We start from the raw sequence: 19,880 nt of genomic DNA on the forward strand, positions 1-19,880 counted from the left end.
TTCCAGCATAATTAAGAGCATGGTTAGTTCCATATGTCCCCAGGCCTTACCACCAAAAAGCAGTTTATAACCTCAAAACACTTAGCAAAGCTTGCATCTGACCTGCGTAATTTAGTCCACCTATTTATATTTTGATGACATCTGCTTTTTACCAGGAATCTTTAAGGTTGTTTTTATTTCTCAAATATTAAAGTCATGTGAACTGAAAGGTATCACAGCTTTTACCTTCCCTTTAAAAAATATTTGATCCAAGTGCTTGTCTTCCTTCAGGCCAATTAATTAGAGCTCCTTTTCTAGACATCACACACAACACATATATAGCTACACAGGCAGAAGAAAACACAGTCACCAGGTGGAGTCCTTTAAGAGACATGGCTAGAAAAACATGCAGATATCAAACCAGAAAGGACTAATTCCCCAAGGCAGGATTGCTAAACAAAGCCTTGCCGCTAGGTTACAGGCCATGCCCCCAAGTTGTAAAACAAGATGGAGGCCTGAAGCAAAGTTTTCTACGAACCATACAGACACTCAAAGCACACCAGTTGGCTACAGCTTAAGACCAGTCTCACAAATCCTTTTTCACAATTAAAACTTTACAGAGAATATAAAGAGTGATCCTTATCATTCTTAGCTTAGAAAAACGTCTTCTAAGAGGAAAAAAACCTTTCTTAAAGGTCAACTCTTGACCTGGTGGAGAAAAGGAAGGAAAAAAAAAACACTTTAAAAATGCCTAGGGGAGAACCTCTTATTCTTATGCAACTGGGTTCCTCTTCCGGAGGGAGAAACTTAATTGCTGTCAGACGAGAGTTGAACTCCTTCGCAGGGGAAGATGAAGACACTGTTAATGTGTGGCATTCCCCAGCCCCAACTGGGAAGGGAGGGGGAGTGAGGAGCCACTGTTCACCTGTCCATCCAGAAAAAGGAAGGAAAAGGCCATGGAAAGACCCCTGACCCTGGGAGTAATGGGGGTGAGGGCCTGGTTTCCCCTACCCTCAGAAGTCCAAAGATGAAAACACTTAGAAGTGAAAGGGAGAGATTTCTTGGTTTGCATCTCAGTCACCCTTTCTTAAGCCCCCTGTTGGGTGCCAACGCTGTTGTAGGACTTTCTCCTTAGTTCAGCTAAAAACAAGGTCCTTGTCACACGACCATGAGAGATTAGGCTCACAGACACTTTGAAGGTTGAGAAAAATGGAATTTATTGGGTGAAGAGGAAATAAAGGGAAAGAGGAACTCTCAGCAAAGCAAGAGTCCTGCTAGCCAGTTTCCTGCCTCACAGATTCAATGCCAGGTTCCACTCCAGAACAGGAGAGGCCAAGCTCCTCTCCACTGCAAAGGGCACAAACTTTTGTAGCTCCAACCTATTCTCTCAGTGCACAGGCTGGTCATAGTTTCTCCAGGGACCCCTTTATACTTGGCTGTCCCAGTGGTATGACTAATGGATTGTAGGATATGGTGGGATGAAAGAATTGTTAAGAGTTAGGGTGGGAAGGGGGTATGAACTAGTAAAACAGGAGGTGGTAGTCAGAACCAGATGCTTAAAATTCATATTAAGAAAGAATTATGGATTTTGGTAATGATGAAAACTAGGATTTCATCACGGGAGTAAGTGGCCAATACAGTCTGGAGAACAAGATCATTAGAGAAAGCAAGGAACTGAGAAACTAGAAAAACTAATGTAAGATAGATATTGAAATCATCAAGAATTATAACAGAAGCAGCAATGGAATAAGTGACCCCAAGAATAAGGGTGAGAGAAAACAGGGGATCATTTGCAATAAGGAGAGACAGCAGGTGGTATAGTTTGTTGATACAAGATTCAAAGAGAAATTTAAGCAAAAGTGGAGAGTAGTCTTATAGTGGCATTGAAGATTAAGGACAACAACTAGCCTATCTTCAGGCCCATTGGTGTGAGGGGTATAGGAAAAAAAAGTGACCTCCTGAGAAGGATTCAGGGAAGTAGTTTCAAATAGAACAGAGGCAAAGCGAAGGCTGAAAGAAATGAAAGATTCCAGGGAATTTTACTAATGACTGGATTAGAGTTCCAGAGGGCACAGAAGTGTTTTAGGAGTTGGGGATGGAATATGGATCCAGAAAAAAGAATGTTACAAGTCATATGAGGCTTCTTGTGGTTATAAAATTAACAAGAATCTAAGACATGAAATTCACCTTAATGGTTTTGAGGCACAAAGTTGGCAAGGCTTTATACTGGGCAGTAGAAAGGGGTGGCAACATCTTTGCAGGAGCTCTGCAGAGCTCTGGTTTGCCCTACTGACCCTCATGATGACAAAACTGAGGGGTGGTCTTTCTCAGAGTATACTGGACTCAAAACTCCCTAGTGACCTTTCAAATGGTGGTGATGATGGAGAGAGGCTGGAGATGATGGAAGTCTTACACCAAGCATAATGAGCTCCTTTCTTGACCCCTGCTGATAGATGTACAGAAACCAAGGATCAGAACCCTGAGCATCTGAAAACTGATGGTTTATGTTTAGTGTGTACTATGCCATGTATATGACAGTTATTAGCACTCTTGATCCTCAAAGCAACCCTTTGAAATAGGTGCTCTTATCTTCATTTACAGGTGAGAAATCTCATGTTTAATGAGACTGTGATTTGTCCAATGCCGTACCCAGTAAGAGGTGGATAGCAAATATGAAAAGAGGCAGTCTGACTTTAAAGCACTTGCTTTTGAGACAGGGTCTCACTCTGTTGCCTAGGCTGGAGAGCAGTGGTACAATCATAGCTCACTGCAACCTGAAACTCCTGGGCTCAAGTGGTCCTCCTGCTTCAGCCTCCTGAGTAGCTAGGACTAGAGGCATGGACCACCATGCTCAGCTTATTTTTATTTATTTATTTATCTATTTACAGAGTCTCGCTCTGTCGTCCACCATGCCCAGCTTTTATTTATTTATTTAGAGACAGAGTCTCACTCTGTTGCCCAGGCTGGAGTGCAGTGGCACGATCTCGGCTCACTGCAACCTCCACCTCCTGGGTTCAAGCAATTCTCCTGCCTCAGCCTCCCGAGTAGCTGGGATTACAGGTGCATGCCACCATACCTGGCTAATTTTTGTATTTTTTTAGTAGAGATGGAGTTTCGCCATGTTGGCCAGGCTGGTCTTGAACTCCTGACCTTGTGATCCACCCACCTCGGCCTCCCAAATGCTGGGATTACAGGCATGAGCCACCACACCTGGCCATGCCCAGCTTATTTTTAAAAAACTTTTTGTGGAGATGGGGTCTTGATATGTTGTCTAGGCTAGTCTTGAACTCCCGGCCTCAAGTGATCCTCCCATCTTGGCCTCCCAACGTGCTGGGATTACAAGTATGAGCCACTGTGCCCAGTCAGCACCTGCTCTTAAACTGTGTAATATACCATTTCCCTGGGGAGCTGGCTATTTTAAACTATCCTGGGATTAAAACTTGCTCTTTATTCACTTTTTAAAAAATCATCAATACTTACGTTTGCTCAAAAGTCCTTACAAGTGTTATAACATAAGGCATTTGTTTGGGTTTTAGTATTTGGTGATCTGTCAAAAAATATGAAGCAGATTTGGTAGCCCAGGCTATATGACTTCAAAATAGCAGTAATAAACTCTGTTGTAAGCAAATATTTGAAAGATCATTTTTTTGAGATGGAGTTTTGTTCTTGTCACCCAGGCTGGAGTGCAGTGGTGCGATCTCAGCTCACTGCAACCTCTGCCTCCTGGGTTCAAGGGATTCTCCCACCTCAGCCTCCCCAGTAGCTGGAATTACAGGTGTGCACCACCACACTTGGCTAATTTTTCTATTTTTAGTACAGACGGGGTTTCACCATGTTTGCAAGGCTGGTCTCGAACTCCTGAGCTCAAATGATCCACCTGCCTCGGCCTCCCAAAATGCTGGGATTATAGGCGTGAGCCACCATACCCAGCCTGAAATATTAATTTTTAAAGTAATAGATTAAGTGGAGTGTAATGCGGAGGTTATTGTTCCAACAGGATATTTTAAAGAATGTGTTAACTATAAATACTCGTGGGTTGGGATAAAATTTCAGTGACAACATCAACACATTACTCAAAAAAGCTCTTCCTGCTCACTTGGGCAGCTCATCCACTAAAACTGGGATGATTCAGAGAAAGTAAGTATGGACCTTGCACAAGGACAATATTCAAAGTCAGGAAGTAGTCTATTTTTTTTAGACACTAAATAGACAATACAACCAAATGAACCTTGAATGGACCCTGGACCAAAATAAACAAATGAGGGTAACTGAAGAAATTTGACTATATACTGTGTATTAGATATTATGGAGTTATTAATTTTCTTACATATTATACAGGTATTATGGTCACATAAGTGAATGTCCTTACTTTAGGAAAAAATATGCTACAGTATTTAGGGGGAAAGGGTCATAATGTCCCAACTTGCTTACAAATGGCTCACCAAAAAATGTTTTTTTATATATATACACATAACACACATACATATCTTTATACATACATGTATACATATAATACACATATACATATAAAACACATACACATGAAGAAAACTAAAAAGATTAGCAACTGGTGAATCTGGGCAAAGGCACATGGTGTTCAACTTATCTACAGATTTGAAATTTTTTAAATCAATCAGTTGAAGAAAAGCAGTACTTCTAAGTTGTCCTGTTGTGTGATTTTGAATAGACTTATCCAATTACATTAACCAATATAAGTTTATATCTATCTCATGTTCATGCGTACAAGTTTGTATATTCAAACTGAGGACACATCTAAAAATGGAAAAATAAGCAGCAAGGTAAGGGAAGCACAATAACTGCAGACGGAATCAAAAATGTTTGCCACTGGGAAGCAAGAAATCTTTGGTAGAGAAAGATGGGTGGTACTGGTAGTGTGTGTGTGTGTGTGTGTGTGTGTGTGAGTGAAATGGTACAGAATAGAGAACTGTTTTCTGTTCTTACTTTATAAGCCTTATAAAACTAATTTATCAAATTATATGTATGCATAACTTTTTTTTTTTGAGACAGTCTCACTCTGTCACCCAGGCTGGAGTGCAGTGGTGCAATCTCAGCTCACTGCAACCTGTCTGCCTCCCAGGTTCAAGCAATTCTCCTGCCTCAGCCTCCTGAGTAGCTGGGACTACAGGCATGTGCTACCATGCCCGGCTACTTTTTTTAAATTTTTATTAGAGACGGGTTTTCACCATGTTGGTCAGGCTGGTCTCGAACTCCTCAAATGATCCCCTGCCTCGGCCTCCCAAAGTGTTAGGATTATAGGCGTGAGCCACAACTTTAATGTTTTTAAAAATTCAATTAAAAGAATTGTTTTACTTTGCATCCTTTTTCTTACCAATTCCCTAGTTTCCTTTTATTTCATAGTGTTTTAATGCTTTACTTAACATTAGAAGAAATAAAATGAGGTTGATCATCAGGGAACACTAAAAATCCCATTGGATACATATCTATATAGTTTTTGCTTCTTAATAGGCATGAATCTATTATTTTCACTTCTTAAGTTTTTTTTCTCATGTAGTTATGTGAGAGAGGAAAAAATAAACCTCATGTTACAAAATGTTATGCTGTATTTAGATATGAAAAACTGAAATTCTGATAGCATAGGGAGCAAAATGTTTACGTAAAAGTACCATCATTTTGTAGTTGGCTGAAATGTGATCAATATTGAATGGAATGCTGCTATATTTAGCTTTAAAAGTGGCAAAAACTTAAATCTCTCTTCAAAGATTAATAATTTCTGAGTTCTCTTTTAAAAGACAGAAGAGCCAGTAATTAATAAAGACAAGTGTTCAGATTTATTTGGAAATTCACAGTTTCTAATGGCACTACAGCTCCGTAGTTACATATTGAAAATTCTCTTCCCACAACACACAGATCACATAATTTCTCACTGTATCTCTGCTCTCATCTGGACCTCTTTTCAAGGGGCTTCTATAAAATCAGGCCCTCTTGCTCTGAATAGCTAATTGTGCAGACAGGAAAGAAATTTAAATCTTCTAAAACATGCTGTTAACCTAAAGCAGCAACTTAAACAAACAAAAAAGGCGTTAAATAAGTCACATTACAAACAATACCCAAGAAAGGTATTAGGCAAGTTTATAAACAGTTATCACTACTAAAAGTGCTCAATAAGTTATAACTTAAACATCACAACAATAAATGGTCAATTCTCTCCCTTTCAAAAAGAAACATGTTCCACTTTCATTCATTACTGTACAATCATACTAAGAAATCATTTTATTCAAATACAGTTGCTGCCAATTATTTTTTAAAGACAAAAAAAAAAGACAGAGACATCGACATCACATATGTATTACCTCTGCACATTTGTAGCCAATACAAAGCAAACATCAAGGAATAATAATCTCTTTAGACTTAACCAATTAGATTAAGCTTGACAAACTCACTAACTGGATCTGTGCATATGTATGCAGGCAGTGATTATATCATGAGACTTGTACTAATTGGCCAAACCTTCAAATTTTATATTCATACTAATCAAAACAGTGAAAGTTTGGAGGATTAGTGTTTATTGTGTATGTTTAAAATGTAAGCTAAAGAAAACCTTCACAAATGGTTAAGTGTGTTTAAAAGGTGAATTTGTCAAAAATTTGTCTGCATATATCAGTTGTTTGCAAAAAAAGATACTGTAGGGATTTTTCCTCATTGAGTTAGTAACTAAGTAAGAAGTAATCCAGTCTGAATAAGTGAAAATAACAAGAGCATCACCATCTACCTAACAGAACAGACTTAAAAATTCCATTAAGTGTTCATTTCCAGTGAGTTTGCTAAACAAAGATCCAGTTGGCAAGTTTTTAGGATCTTTAGACTGTCCGACCCACACTGCTGAGCTTCAGGCACAGACCCCCTTAAAGCATTGTAGTGTTTGCAGCTTCAAAAACCTAACAAAGTTATAAAAGAAATCAAATAACAGAAAAAGTTATCCCTCCTCTTCCAGTGGCATTATAAATAGACAAAAGGCACATAAATATGGGAAGGTGCAAGAAATAGGAACAAAGCTAAAGGAAGAGGTTTAGGCTTTCATTCCTATCCCACCTAAGGAACTGGGCTTCCAAATTACTTTTGTCCCAGTAATTAATCTTGTGAAAAAACATCTTTATAAAATGTCTACCATTGTCCTTATAGGAAGTGATCAGCTTTGTAAAACTGTAGCTCATTAACCAAGATTGACACAATCCCATCTACTTTTTAAAAAGGCAGAAACCATAATTTCTGAATGCCTTTCCCATTAATATTTTCTCCCTCCCCCAAACCCTTCAAATACCACAGACTGTTCTTCAAAGAACAACAGCAAAAAAGTCTTCTGTATGAAAAGTTCAATTAATTTTAGATATGTCCCGAGACTGCTGTAACACCAAATGTTCCCACGGTGATCTCTTTGTTTCCTTTGATTATGTCATGCAGGCTCGGCAATGATCCCGACTTAGTCTGTATTAGAGTTTTTATAAATTTTCCTTGGTCTTGGACTTTAGATCGCCTTCGTTTTAAAGCCCTCTTCTCAGTTTTTGTCTTTTGAGACTGTCCATTGCACAGACTTGTGCAAGCTGAAATGCCACAAAAATAGGACTCTTCTGACTGTGATGAAGTTTCTGAGCTTCCTTCAGATGGAGGACCTTTATAAGAAGAGTGATAAACTTCTCCCATATTAGAAAAATCTCTCTGGTTCGTAAAGGGCTTTCTTCCTTTTATGTCTCCATTGGCTATGGGGTGCAATGGTTCTTCAGGCTTTATGGTCTCAATTTTTTCAATTTTGTACTTGCAGCGCTTCTTCTACAACACAAGTAAAAGAAAAGTTAGTAATGATACTTCCCATAGTAACCTTATCAAACACCTAGAGAGCTGAGCTAATAGAGAAGTGCCACCTCCTGGTGAAAAGTAAAACAGTATTATAAACAGCACAGAACACATACATTGTTATGTTCTATATAGATACTAACATCACCTTCCCATTTTGTAAATACTACTGAATCAAAACTCTTTAAATTGCTTACCTGCTACCTATGAATATAGGTTTAGGGAGTGATACTAATATCTGAATACCTACTAACTGCCAGATAGCATACAGGTTGCTTTCATGTATTATGGCAGCTATTAACCCTGAAAGGTCGGTATTTTATCCTTGATTCTTAAATGAGAAAAGCAAGGTTCAGATGTTTGGTTCTTTGCCCAAGTTACAATGTAGTAAGCAGCCGGGTTGAGAATGAATCTTAGGCTATTTGCCTACAAAGTCCAAGTTCTTTCACCTAGATGAAATTACAACTAAAATTAGTATAACTTAATTTGAAAGGCAAAATGAAAAAGCAAAGACTTTGAAGCCAAAAAATCCTAAGTACATTCTGAGTTGCTGTTTTTTCATTAAAAAAAAAATGAGGATAACATCATCTTCAGGTTGTGGTGAGGATTAGAGGAATGGTGCATGCTCTGTGCTTGGCATGCATTCGGTAATAAATAATGACAATCATCCAAGGATCAACAAATTTTTTTTGTGAAGGGTCAGACAGTAAATATTTTAGGCTTTGCAGGTCACACATTTTCTCTCTTGCATGCTGTTCTGTTTTATCACTCTTTAAAAATGAGAAAACCTATCTGGCTCATGGCCCATATGGCCTGTGGGTCACAGCTTGCTGACCCGTTAATATTTATTTACAACATTATCATGATAGAAAATAAACATTCAGTTAAGGACTACTTAAAGGTAATTACCTTAAACCTTTCAACCTCTTTTCTTCATTTATTATCACAAAACATAGCAATAAACTTAAAAAGAAATAAACAATTACCTTCTTTTCTGGAGAAAACTTGAGGGGTTCTACAATGTACAAATCATTTGGGTCTACTGTAAGTAAAAAAAAAAAAAGCAGATGTAAAATGTAAAGTGGATTTGGTGGATTTGCTATAATTAAACACTGAAATAAGACAAATCATTCCTTATTATCCTCTAGTAATAGAACCAATGAATTTGTATCAGGTTAACTATATATTTATGCATTTTAAATTAGTAAGCAAAAAGAGGCAAGGTGGAAGATGATATGATTCCTATACTTGACTGGTCGTCTTCAAATAACTATACTTCTTAAGTTGTTAACTAGTAGCTGGTTATCAACCAATACAATAACGATCTTTCTTTGGGCCCAGCCTCACTCTTTTACCTGATAAGAAAAGAAATATTCCTGGGTAAGCTAACACCAAACCTACAGATCATTTGAATACTTTCCTAAAAGACTAGCCTCTAAACTGTGTCACAAAGGTAGATTAACAATGTGCAACAAGTAGTCGTGACCGTGTTTGGAAGCCAGTTAGAGAAATAAACACAAAAAGAGATCCAAGATATTTTTCTCTGTTTATTACTATGATCAAAACTATGAAATCCCAATCTAAAAACAGCTTGAACATGCAATATATATCACTAAGCAATAATGAATGAACACTTCTGGCATAGTGAGTAAATTAGATTTATTAGTTTTAGCCCAAAGTTTCTAAGGTTTCATTACTCTGAGCAGCTTCAAGATATATCCCCACCCCACCCCCACACTGACAAAATAGACACACATTTTTAAAAGGCTATGAGACTTTAGTCCTATTCAATCCACTAAAAATAAACAATTTAAGGTCTGACAGAGACAAAAGCTTACACATAGCAAATTCACTACAGAAGCTCTACACATTTGGGAAATTTATTAATACAATTCAACCAATTATAATTTTTTACATTATATTTCAGAGATTTATTGAGAAAGTCATCAAATATATGAAAATATCAAAACATCCCTCTAAACAGTCATTTCTACCAGATTACTAATCTTAATTTACTTTCTTTAATAATGATGTCTATTTCTAGAAACAGTTATGTTATTCAGATCAACCTCTACAATGAAAGCAACTAAGTAATGACAGTTTGTTTTTTTTTAAAAAAAAATCACTAAAAGCATTGAAAAGCTGCCAAGAAAGTAATCCCTAGGCTAAAACTGAAAGAAAAGTGGGAACCCGGACAGTCAAGTAGAAGACAAAAGTCATTTTTGCCCTGAAAACATTTGCCAACACAAGAATATATGAACTTTGGTTCTGATGGTATCATAAGGGAATGGATCAGAAATCAGGTCCTAGGGCCCACCCAAAGTTAAGTGTAATAAGATACCATCTCCCTGTGTACAGTAAACTGAGACTCCAAAGGACTATATTCTCAGGGAAAGAATGAAGCCATGCATGAACTTGCAGTCCAAATTATCATCACCTGGTGGCCCAACAAACCACAAGTCATGAATGTAAGGTATTACATGAATGTAACACACACACAAATTCCCTCTCAAATAAGAACCTATATTCTAGGCCTCAAATTATCCCTACAAATAACTTTTCAAAGAGAAAAAGTAGCACACAAAGACACAACATACCCTGAGTAAGAGCTTACAAAGACAATGAACAGACTCACAAAAATTTAAGATATTAGATTTATCAAACACAAACTATAAAGACAATTATGCTTAATATGTCTAGAAAATAAGCTTGAAAATATCTGCAGGAAACATATAACAAGGAAAATACAGACCTGGATTTTTAAAAAATACAAAAAGAACTCCTGGAAATGGAAAAAATAACTGAAATTGAAAACCCAATGAATAAATTTGCAACAGTAAGACTGCTGGCCTGGAAACACATCAGAAGATATCATCCAAAATACAGCATAAAAAGTCAAAAAGGTGGAATGTTTACAAGACAGGGAAGATATACGGAGAAGTAATATGTTTAATTAAATATGAGAATCTAAAAGAGACTGGGGCACAGGGAATATCTGGGAGGAAAAAAGAATGGTTGAGAATTTCTCAATAATCAGTAAAAGAAACCTACAAATCCAGAGCTCCAAAGAGCCTCACGAATCTCAAAATGATAAAGAAAAAGAAGAGGAGAATATTTCAGTTTTAACTAATGACAAATGAAAGCTCCGAAGAATAAAAAAATTAGTAAACGTGGGGTAAATTTAAATGAACATTAAGTGTAAAAAGAAATACCTTGTTGAGTTAAAATTAAGCAGAAAGAATAGAATTAAAATATACAAGAACAGTAACATAAATAAGGCTTGGGACAAATAAGAGTTTTAAGATCTATGTATTGTTAAGGAGAAGATACAAGTATTGATGAACTTGAGACTTTGGCAAACATTAATACTTCTGACTTCTAGGGTAACTAGTAAAAGAACAGAACCAGTACACAACTTCCAACATAATGGCAGTAAAAGGGAATATTTACTTCCTCCCCAATAAAAAATCTTAATGAAAGCATGGAAGGGGAAAAAAAATAAAAATAAAAAGGGATACCCTTGCCCATCTAATTTTTATAACCCTTACATACCAAAATCCAACATGAGAAAATATTACACGCCAATCTTATTCATATAGATGCAAAATTTCTAAATAATTATCTAACAAAATTATGTAGAAATATATACAATACAAAATTCACACACGTATATCATGAGCAACTGGTATTAAAAATGCAATATAAGTTTAACATTAGAAAATCTAATATAATTCATGTTTGTAACATTAAAAATGGAAATAAAATGTAATATAAAAAAATGTATAGAATACCTATGACAATAGGTAACACATAATGACAAACTACAGAATAAAAAATCCACAAAACATCTATGACAAATACAATCTTAGCAATAAAACACTGTAAGCTTTCCCTTTGGAACAAGACAAAGATGCCTGTCAATCACTTTTATTTAACATTGCTGAAAATGCAAGCTAACACAGCAAAGAAAGCAAAGGAAACAAAAGCTATAAGGACTGCAAAGGAAAAAACAAAACTGTCTTTGTTCTCAGTATACGTACCTGTATTCACGGAAAATCCAAAATAATCTGCAAGTGAACTAGTAAAACGACACTGCTTATATAGAAAGTTCACCCTAAAATTCACATAAAATCTCAAGTGACCTCAAATAAGGAAAATAATTTTAAAAAGAATGAAGTTAGATAACTCACACTTCCAGATTTCAAAACACATTACAAAGGTATAGTAATCAAAGTGGTAGAGTACTGGCATAAACACAGACAAATACACCAATGGCACAAAATAAAGAACACAGAGATAAGCCCTCATGTACATGGTCAACTCATTTTTAAGAAGGGTCCAAAGACCACTCAATGGGAAAAGGACAGTCTCTTCAACAAATGGTGCTGGAAAAACTGAATATTCACATTCAAAAGAATGAAACTGGACCCTTATCTTATACTATATACAAAAATCAACACAAAATAGATTAAAGACATAAATCTATAAAAGTCTTGGAAGAAAACAGGGGAAAAGCTTTATGACCTTGAACTTGATAATGATTTCTTGGATATGACCCAAAAGTACAGGCAACAAAAACACAATAGACAAATGGGACTTCGTTGAACTTAAAAACTGTACATCCAAGGACACAATCAAAACAGTGAAAAAGCAACCTAAAGGATGAAAGAAAATATTTGCAAATCATATTATCTAATGGGGGTTATAATCCATAACGGAGGTTATAAAGAATTCCCTGAACTTAAAAACAAAAAACTCAAACAATCCAACTAAAAAATGAGCAAAGAGATATTTGTATACCCCTGAACAGCACTACTCAAACAACAGCCAAGAGGGGAAGCAATCCAAATGTCCACTTACAGATGAATGGATAAAGGAAATGAGGTACATAAATACAATGGATGGAATATTATTTCACCCTTTAATAGGAAAAAAATTCTGTCACATGCTATAATGTAGATGAACCTTGAGGACATTATGTTGAGTGAAATAAGCCAATCACAGAAAGACAAATACTGTATGAATCCACTTATATGGGGTATCTGAAGTAGTTGAATTCATAGAAACAGAAAATAGAATAGTGGTTGCCAGGGACTGAGAGAGGGAGAAAAGGGGAATTGGTTAATGGACACAGAGTTCAGGTTTGCAAGACGAAAACATTCGGAAGATCTGTTTCACAACAATGTAAATATACTTACTACTAATGAACTGTACACTTAAAAACTGTTAAAATGCTAAATTTTATGTGCTTTTTATCACAATAAGAAAAAGACATGGTCTCTCCCACAGAACTTAGAAGTGAAAATAAGGCAAGTAAAAATAGGTAAAATCAAAGCATACTATGATAAATGCCATAACAACAGAACTTATCAAACAACAGAAGAAATAAATGAATTAACTATTGGTAGAATCAGGACTAAAGTCAGTCTCCTACCTACTCTACTCAACTTTCTTTACTGGTAAAGATACACCAAGATGACACTGTTGTTTAAAATAGAAGTAATTCTATTATCAGGTGCAAAAAGCTACTCTGGCCCTAAAAAATTGGATAAAGAGAAGAGAAATAGTAAGATAGTCACGATTTCACTTAAGACTAGAAATGCTGAGAAGTAAAAATCTAACGTATTTCCTAATTGCATGGGTATACCTCAAATAAGGAATGTTTAGAATATGAAGTAACTGTAACTCTCATACGCAGCTGATAGAAGGGCAAATTCATAAAACAGTGTGGAAAATTGTATGACAGTATTTACTAAAGCTGAACACACACATACCCTATGATTCACCAATCCCATTTCCAGTGTATACCCAACAGAAATGCACAGGTGTTTACCAAAAGTATGTAACAACCTCAAAATGAAAATAATCTAAATGTAAATGAATAATGTACAGTATACCTATATAATGGAATACTATAAGGAACGAAAATAAACAAATGCCTATAGTCAATGGTATGGTGAATCTCACAATGGTTAGACATCAAAATACTGGCTACTCTGGGAAAGGATGGGCAGTGACTGAAAGAGCACAAGGAAGTTTTTGAGGTGCTCATATTCTACTTCTTAATTTAGGTGTTATTTGCACAGCTGTATTGTTTGTGAAAATTCATTACATTTTACACATAATTATACTTAAATTAAAAATTTCCCTTATAAAAAGACGTATCAACCAAAAGAAAAAGAAAAAAGCAAGGAGGAAGAAGAGATTTACTAGCTTTAAGTAAACACATGTAATGGGTTAAGTCTGTAAAGCTTTGTGATAATAATAAACCAGTGAAGCCCAGGAATGATTACTTGAATAATTTAATCAATTGAAACATGCTACTCAGTTACTAAATCCTACAACCAACGATTATTAAGAAAGCACTACTAAATAAAATATGTAATTAATTTAGTTATTTTAATATTAGTATGAAAACAAATTTCTAATTCTCTTAATATGCATTAATTACAAGATACTGAAATAGGAAAATATCCACTCAGTACACATCCATTCATTTAAATGTAAGTATTTATTTAGTGTTAGACAATGGAACCTAATTATAGGTTCTGGGGCTAAAAAAAAGAGACCAGATTTTTGTTCAGAAAGTGCCTCATAGTCCTAAACTAGAGACAAAAGGGGTCCTACCTGTATAAGAGGAGGAGGCAGAAAAGCACAGGATGCTATGGGAGCACATTCAGGTTTTCCATATCTGTTGAACTTTCTCAAACATCCCTTTCTAAAAAGAAATACTTCTAAACAGGAGAATGTGCAAACAAAGCTACCAACTGCTAATTAAACTAAGCCCCCCTCCCTACCCTCTGGGCTTTTAGGAACAAAGACAGATATAAAATGTGAAAATGATAAAGTGGCTTGACACAGCACAAAGACAAAGGCTACTTGTATCCATTTTTTGTTGCAGATGGTCATGAACACAACACTGACATTATATTTATGCCAGAAGCTAGTTTCATGTTTATATATACATATTATATATCCACAGAAATGTACCTTCTTTGCCAGTTAACTGTAGAGACTTGGATCTCATGAGTGGGAATGAAGTTCTTCTTTTCAAATTCATATCATCATAGGAAGAGAAACACCTAACACATTAGGAAAAATACATATTGGTTACAACGAGTAAAGCACATATAATTTACTCTTTTGTTGAGGCTACACAGAGGTTATTGAGAACTGTACATACCACACGGGACTAACTCTAACACTCCAGTTATTGCTAATACAGGTGGAAAAAAAAATTTAGAGATCTTTGTCTAAAAGGTACTGTATTAAAATAGTATTCTCTTCTTCCTTTGAATTCCACATTTAAGCATCTTTCTCAACCAAATATTTCAGGGGTTTCATGCACTTACTATTAGTGTTTTCTCTATTATAGTCTAAAGAGCCAGGTTAGGCATAGGACCATCTTACTATCGAATGATGTTTTTAATGTTTTGGTTTCAAGATAATCATATAGGGAAAGAAATTACCTCAGTCTCCCTTTATTTGCTTAAAATTTCTCAAAAATATATAAAGCATAGTAAAAAAATAAAATTGTGAAATATAATGCTGATATTACCTTTTAGGGCTTGGATACTGATTACTTTTAGGAAGTTTTGAAATATAATCTCCATCAAATTGAGAAGTATTTCGACAATGCTGCATACAAAGCATCAGTCCCAAGACAACACAAAGAACCAAAGATATGACAAGATAGCTTTGTCGATCTGAAACCTGAGATGAGAAGAGGGTTAAATAATAATCATAGGAAATCATATTAGGAAAAATATAAGGGTATCTAAAATTCAAAGGACAAATCATTTTAAGTATTTTTTTAATGTGCTTCAAAGACCAGAAATGCAGGGCATGCTCTTTGAAAATAAACTATGACATTAAAGAAAAAAAATTCTTTGCAGCATTCCAATTCTTTCTATAGGAGTGAAACCTATGGAAAAGTTTTAGAAATAAAACAAGAAATATATTTACACCTGTATCTATCTCACCAATTGTTAACATTTTGTCACATTTTGTTTGTCTTTCCATTTACACTATCTCCTCCTCAAGGAGAAAAAATAATTGTGCTTTTACCCAGTCTTTCCCATCTTATAAAATGAACTATCAACCACCCAGTTATGTAAGCCCAAAACTTAGAGATCAACCTTAGTTCCTTAAGGCTTATCTTTCTACAACTTACAAATATTCTGAATTCAACAAGTTTACACTGTTCTCCACTTTTAGAATCCTACTCTAAGTCAATACCACCTCATTCAGGCTACTGCAATTACTTTTTTTTTTTTTTTGAGACAGAGCCTTGCTCTGTTGCCCAGGCTGGAATGCAGTGGTGTGACCTTGGCTTACTGCAACCTCCACCTCCTGGGTTCAACTAATTCTCCTGCCTTGGCCTCCCAAGCTCCCAAGTTGCTGGGATTACAGGCACATGCCACCACACCGGCTAATTTTCTTGTATTCTTAGAAGACACGGCGTTTCATCATGTTGGCGAGGCTGGTCTCCACCTCCTGACCTCGAGTGATCTGACTGCCTGGGCCACCCAAAGCGCTGGGATTACAGGCAAAAGCCATCATGCCTGGCCTGCAATTACCTCTTAATTGGTTTCCTGTCTGCTTCTGCTCCTGCTGTTCCCCAACAGGCAATTCTCCACAAAGCAACAAATGGAGAGTTTCTCAAAGTGCTAAGCATTAATGACATGACCCATATCACTTCTTAATACTTCTAATGATACAAAGATTCAAATAAAATTCAAACTCTAAATTGTCTACGAAGTCCTACATGACCAGGCCTCTGCCAATATCTTGAACCCATTTCTCAGCTTCAATTTTCTCACTCACTCTGCTCCAGCCATACCAGCTTTCTTTCTGCTGTCAAACACACTACACTGTTTCTACTCTCCAGTCCTTTGCCCTAGTTCTGCTAGAAACAGGTTTGTTATCATTCCAGGCAATGTGTGGCTGCTAACTCCTCTTGAGTACTTAGTTGTAATACCACCTCCTCAGATAAGCCTTCCAAGATCACTCTAACTAAAGCAGCATCCCTTACTGCTACCACCCTACACACACACACACACATTTAGTTTTCTTCATAGTATGTATCACTAGGAGAAATTATCATCTATTTATTTATTTACTAAATGTATTCTATCCCTCCCCCAGGACGTAAACCCTGTGAGGCCAGGGACTATTAACTACCGTATACCACAACCTAGGAGTGTACAGCTCGCACTTCACATACACTAGACGCTCAATAAAAAGTTTTTAAATCAATGAAATGTTTGCTTTGTTAAGCAACTTTATAGGCCTTTTTGAATTGAAAATGAAGTACGTGTTGCTACTATCAATGCTTACAAAAGGCCTGCTAGAAGTTTTATACCTATATTATAGGTATGGCCTAAATTATGAAAGCCATATTTTACAAAAGACTATGATAATATATTTTCAAAACTTAAAAATGCCATATTCTGGTTTTTGAAAAAGTTCACTACAAATGACAATTTTGTTTGGTCAAAGTTTTAGGTACCATGTTCATGTTAACAAGCCTGGCTTTATGACAACCTCTATACATGCACTGGGTCTTGCAATACCAGCAATAACAATTACCTCCCGTTTCAATTCTGCTACTGTTGCTGATAAATTTGAAACAAGCTGTGTCATGTTGGTCAGCTGTGCCTGTAGCAACTGGATGGCTTCAGTTTGCCGCTGATCCTATGATAAAGGAATTTATTTTTTTTGAATATTAACTACAAACTATTAACATTATAAATTGAAGTCAAATAATCTAAAAAAACCATTGTTATTCCAAAACAAATGTATTAATAGGAATCTCAATGAGTAAGTACACTTTGAACAGAAATTATAGAAATAAACAAAACACGAAGTATCTGGGACCATGTCTAACCCTCCCCAACAAGAATTATTATTTATTTATTTTTGTCACCCACTGCTACAATGTGAAATACTGTATAACAGAATTTGATAAATTACTTTTCAAATCAACATGTGCTCCATATATATAAACTAGCATATAACCAGAAATATTTAAGAAGTCAGTGTTTTTAAAGCAAAGCAGTTGGCGCAAAGACAAATTGAAAATTTTCTGAAGAATTTTTTTGGTTATAAAGTAGGCTCAAAACCAAGTTTTAAAAATTTCCTTCATAGCATATTATATTGGAACTTAGGATGGTACATAGTGAAATATCCATAATTGTTCATCCAACCAATGCTAAAATATCACCAATGAAAGAAATGCATCAAAAATGCCTATCTTTCCATCTGTTTTAGGCAGCACTGAATTTTAGAAACTTTTATAATCAACAAAGATGTCTTATTTATAATATAGTTTGTATGCATACTTTAGGGAATTCTACATCACAATCATAGTTATGATTAAAGTTAGGGAGACTTTAACTGAAAATTTCAACTTTTATTTTTTTTTGAGACGGAGTCTCGCTCTGTCGCCCAGGCTGGAGTGCAGTGGCGCAATCTCAGCTCACTGCAAGCTCCGCCTCCCGGGTTCATGCCATTCTCCTGCCTCAGCCTCCCAAGTAGCTGGGACTACAGGTGCCCGCCACTATGCCCAGCTAATTATTTGTATTTTTAGTAGAGACGGGGTTTCACCGTGTTAGCCAGGATGGTCGAAAATTTGAACTTTTAATAAAGTTAGGGAGGAGGAAACGAGGGCAGGAAGAAGTCAAGGAAATCTAAAACTCTTTTAGGACCTTATATGAAATATCTACATAACTATTTATTATTCTAGACCTAAGTTTTTCATATTTTGATTCAAAAACTTTTTTAAAAAGCTGTGTACCTGTGTGTGGAGAGGGGGGGTGTATAAAACTGTAACAAAATATTTCACTTACTTCCCTTACTGTGATCCACTATGGTACTTTCTATCCTACTTCATCTTTCCAAAATGCTAAATGTGACTTTTTAAATTGTTTCTTTTGAATCCTGACTTACATTTGACTCTGATGAATTCAAGACAGTTATAAACATTTAAAGGACAAGCTATTAAAGTTAGTAAGTTGATTAACACTTCTAATCAGGATTAACTTCCAATACTATTAATATACAACATTGTTGAAAAGTACTTACATAAGTCTTTGAGACACAAGACATAGATGCTACATATCAGCAAAGAGAAAATACAGAGGAAGGGGCATTCGTATTCAAACTAATGAAAGCTAAATAACACACTGTGTTCATGAGTCAGAAGCCTTAATATTAAGATGACATTATGCAAATTAATCTATAAATTCATCAACACAATCCCAATCAAGATTCAATTTTTTTTTGGTAGAGATTAACAAGCTGAGCCTAAAATCCACACAGAAATGCAAAAAACTACTACAGCCAAAACAATCTCGTAAAAGAATAAAATTGGAGGACTTAACATTAGCTGACTAAAAATGTTAATATAAAGCTACAACAAACATAACATTGTGTTATTACCTTAAAGATAGACAAGCAGATCAATAGAACAAAAGCCCAGAAACAGACCCACATATATATGGTTAACTGATTTTTATCAAATGTACAAAGGAAATTCTGTGGAGAAAGGACACTCATTCCAACGAATGATTCTAGAACAAATGGATGTCTATATGCTTTGCTCTTCTAACCCTGACTTTCCAAAAAGAACTTTGATCCATACCCTGTAACACATCAAAGTTAACTCAAAATGAATCATGGGCCTAATATAAAACTAAACTATTAAGCTTCTAGAAAAAACAAAGGAAAAAATCTTTGTGATTTTGCGTTAGGCAAATATTTCATAGAGCAAAGAGAAAACTGATATATTGGGCTTCAACAAATCAAAAACTTCTGCTCTTCAAGCCACACTGTAAAGAGAATAAGAAAACAAGTAATGGATTGGGAGAAAATATTCGCAAAGTGTATCTCCAATTTATAACGTGCCATGAATAGGAGAGTAAGATGCACCTAACAAAACTCCGCAGTATAAGGCCTCCTCACTTCACCATCCCTGAGACCCAAATAACCTTTTAGAAGAGTGTAAAATTTCTTTATTATGTGACAACACACATATCACACTAGAGGTGCAATACTGAAATAGTTCCCTT

General features: G+C 35.7%; 1 protein-coding gene and 1 non-coding gene across 6 annotated transcripts in view; one reads left to right on the plus strand and one right to left on the minus strand.

The window, feature by feature from the left end:
- The first annotated feature begins 4,067 nt into the window (after positions 1-4,067).
- On the plus strand, positions 4,068-4,174 carry LOC112438385 (U6 spliceosomal RNA). The gene has a single exon (XR_003026815.1). It is a non-coding gene; the product is annotated as a U6 spliceosomal RNA (small nuclear RNA).
- A 1,592-nt stretch (positions 4,175-5,766) lies between these two features.
- Positions 5,767-19,880, minus strand: part of SUCO (SUN domain containing ossification factor) — an 81,690-nt gene continuing 67,576 nt past the window's right edge. For all 5 annotated transcript variants that reach the window (XM_003824665.6, XM_008978308.5, XM_008978311.5 and 2 more), the window contains 5 exons: positions 17,401-17,505; positions 15,368-15,522; positions 14,800-14,891; positions 8,796-8,851; positions 5,767-7,785 (listed from right to left, as the gene is read on the minus strand). In XM_003824665.6, coding sequence (XP_003824713.4) covers positions 7,342-7,785; positions 8,796-8,851; positions 14,800-14,891; positions 15,368-15,522; positions 17,401-17,505 — 852 coding nt within the window. In that variant the 3' untranslated portion in view covers positions 5,767-7,341. The remainder of the gene's footprint in view (positions 7,786-8,795; positions 8,852-14,799; positions 14,892-15,367; positions 15,523-17,400; positions 17,506-19,880) is intronic.

Source organism: Pan paniscus, chromosome 1 (assembly GCF_029289425.2).
Source record: "Pan paniscus chromosome 1, NHGRI_mPanPan1-v2.0_pri, whole genome shotgun sequence".
Lineage (NCBI taxonomy): Eukaryota > Metazoa > Chordata > Mammalia > Primates > Hominidae > Pan > Pan paniscus.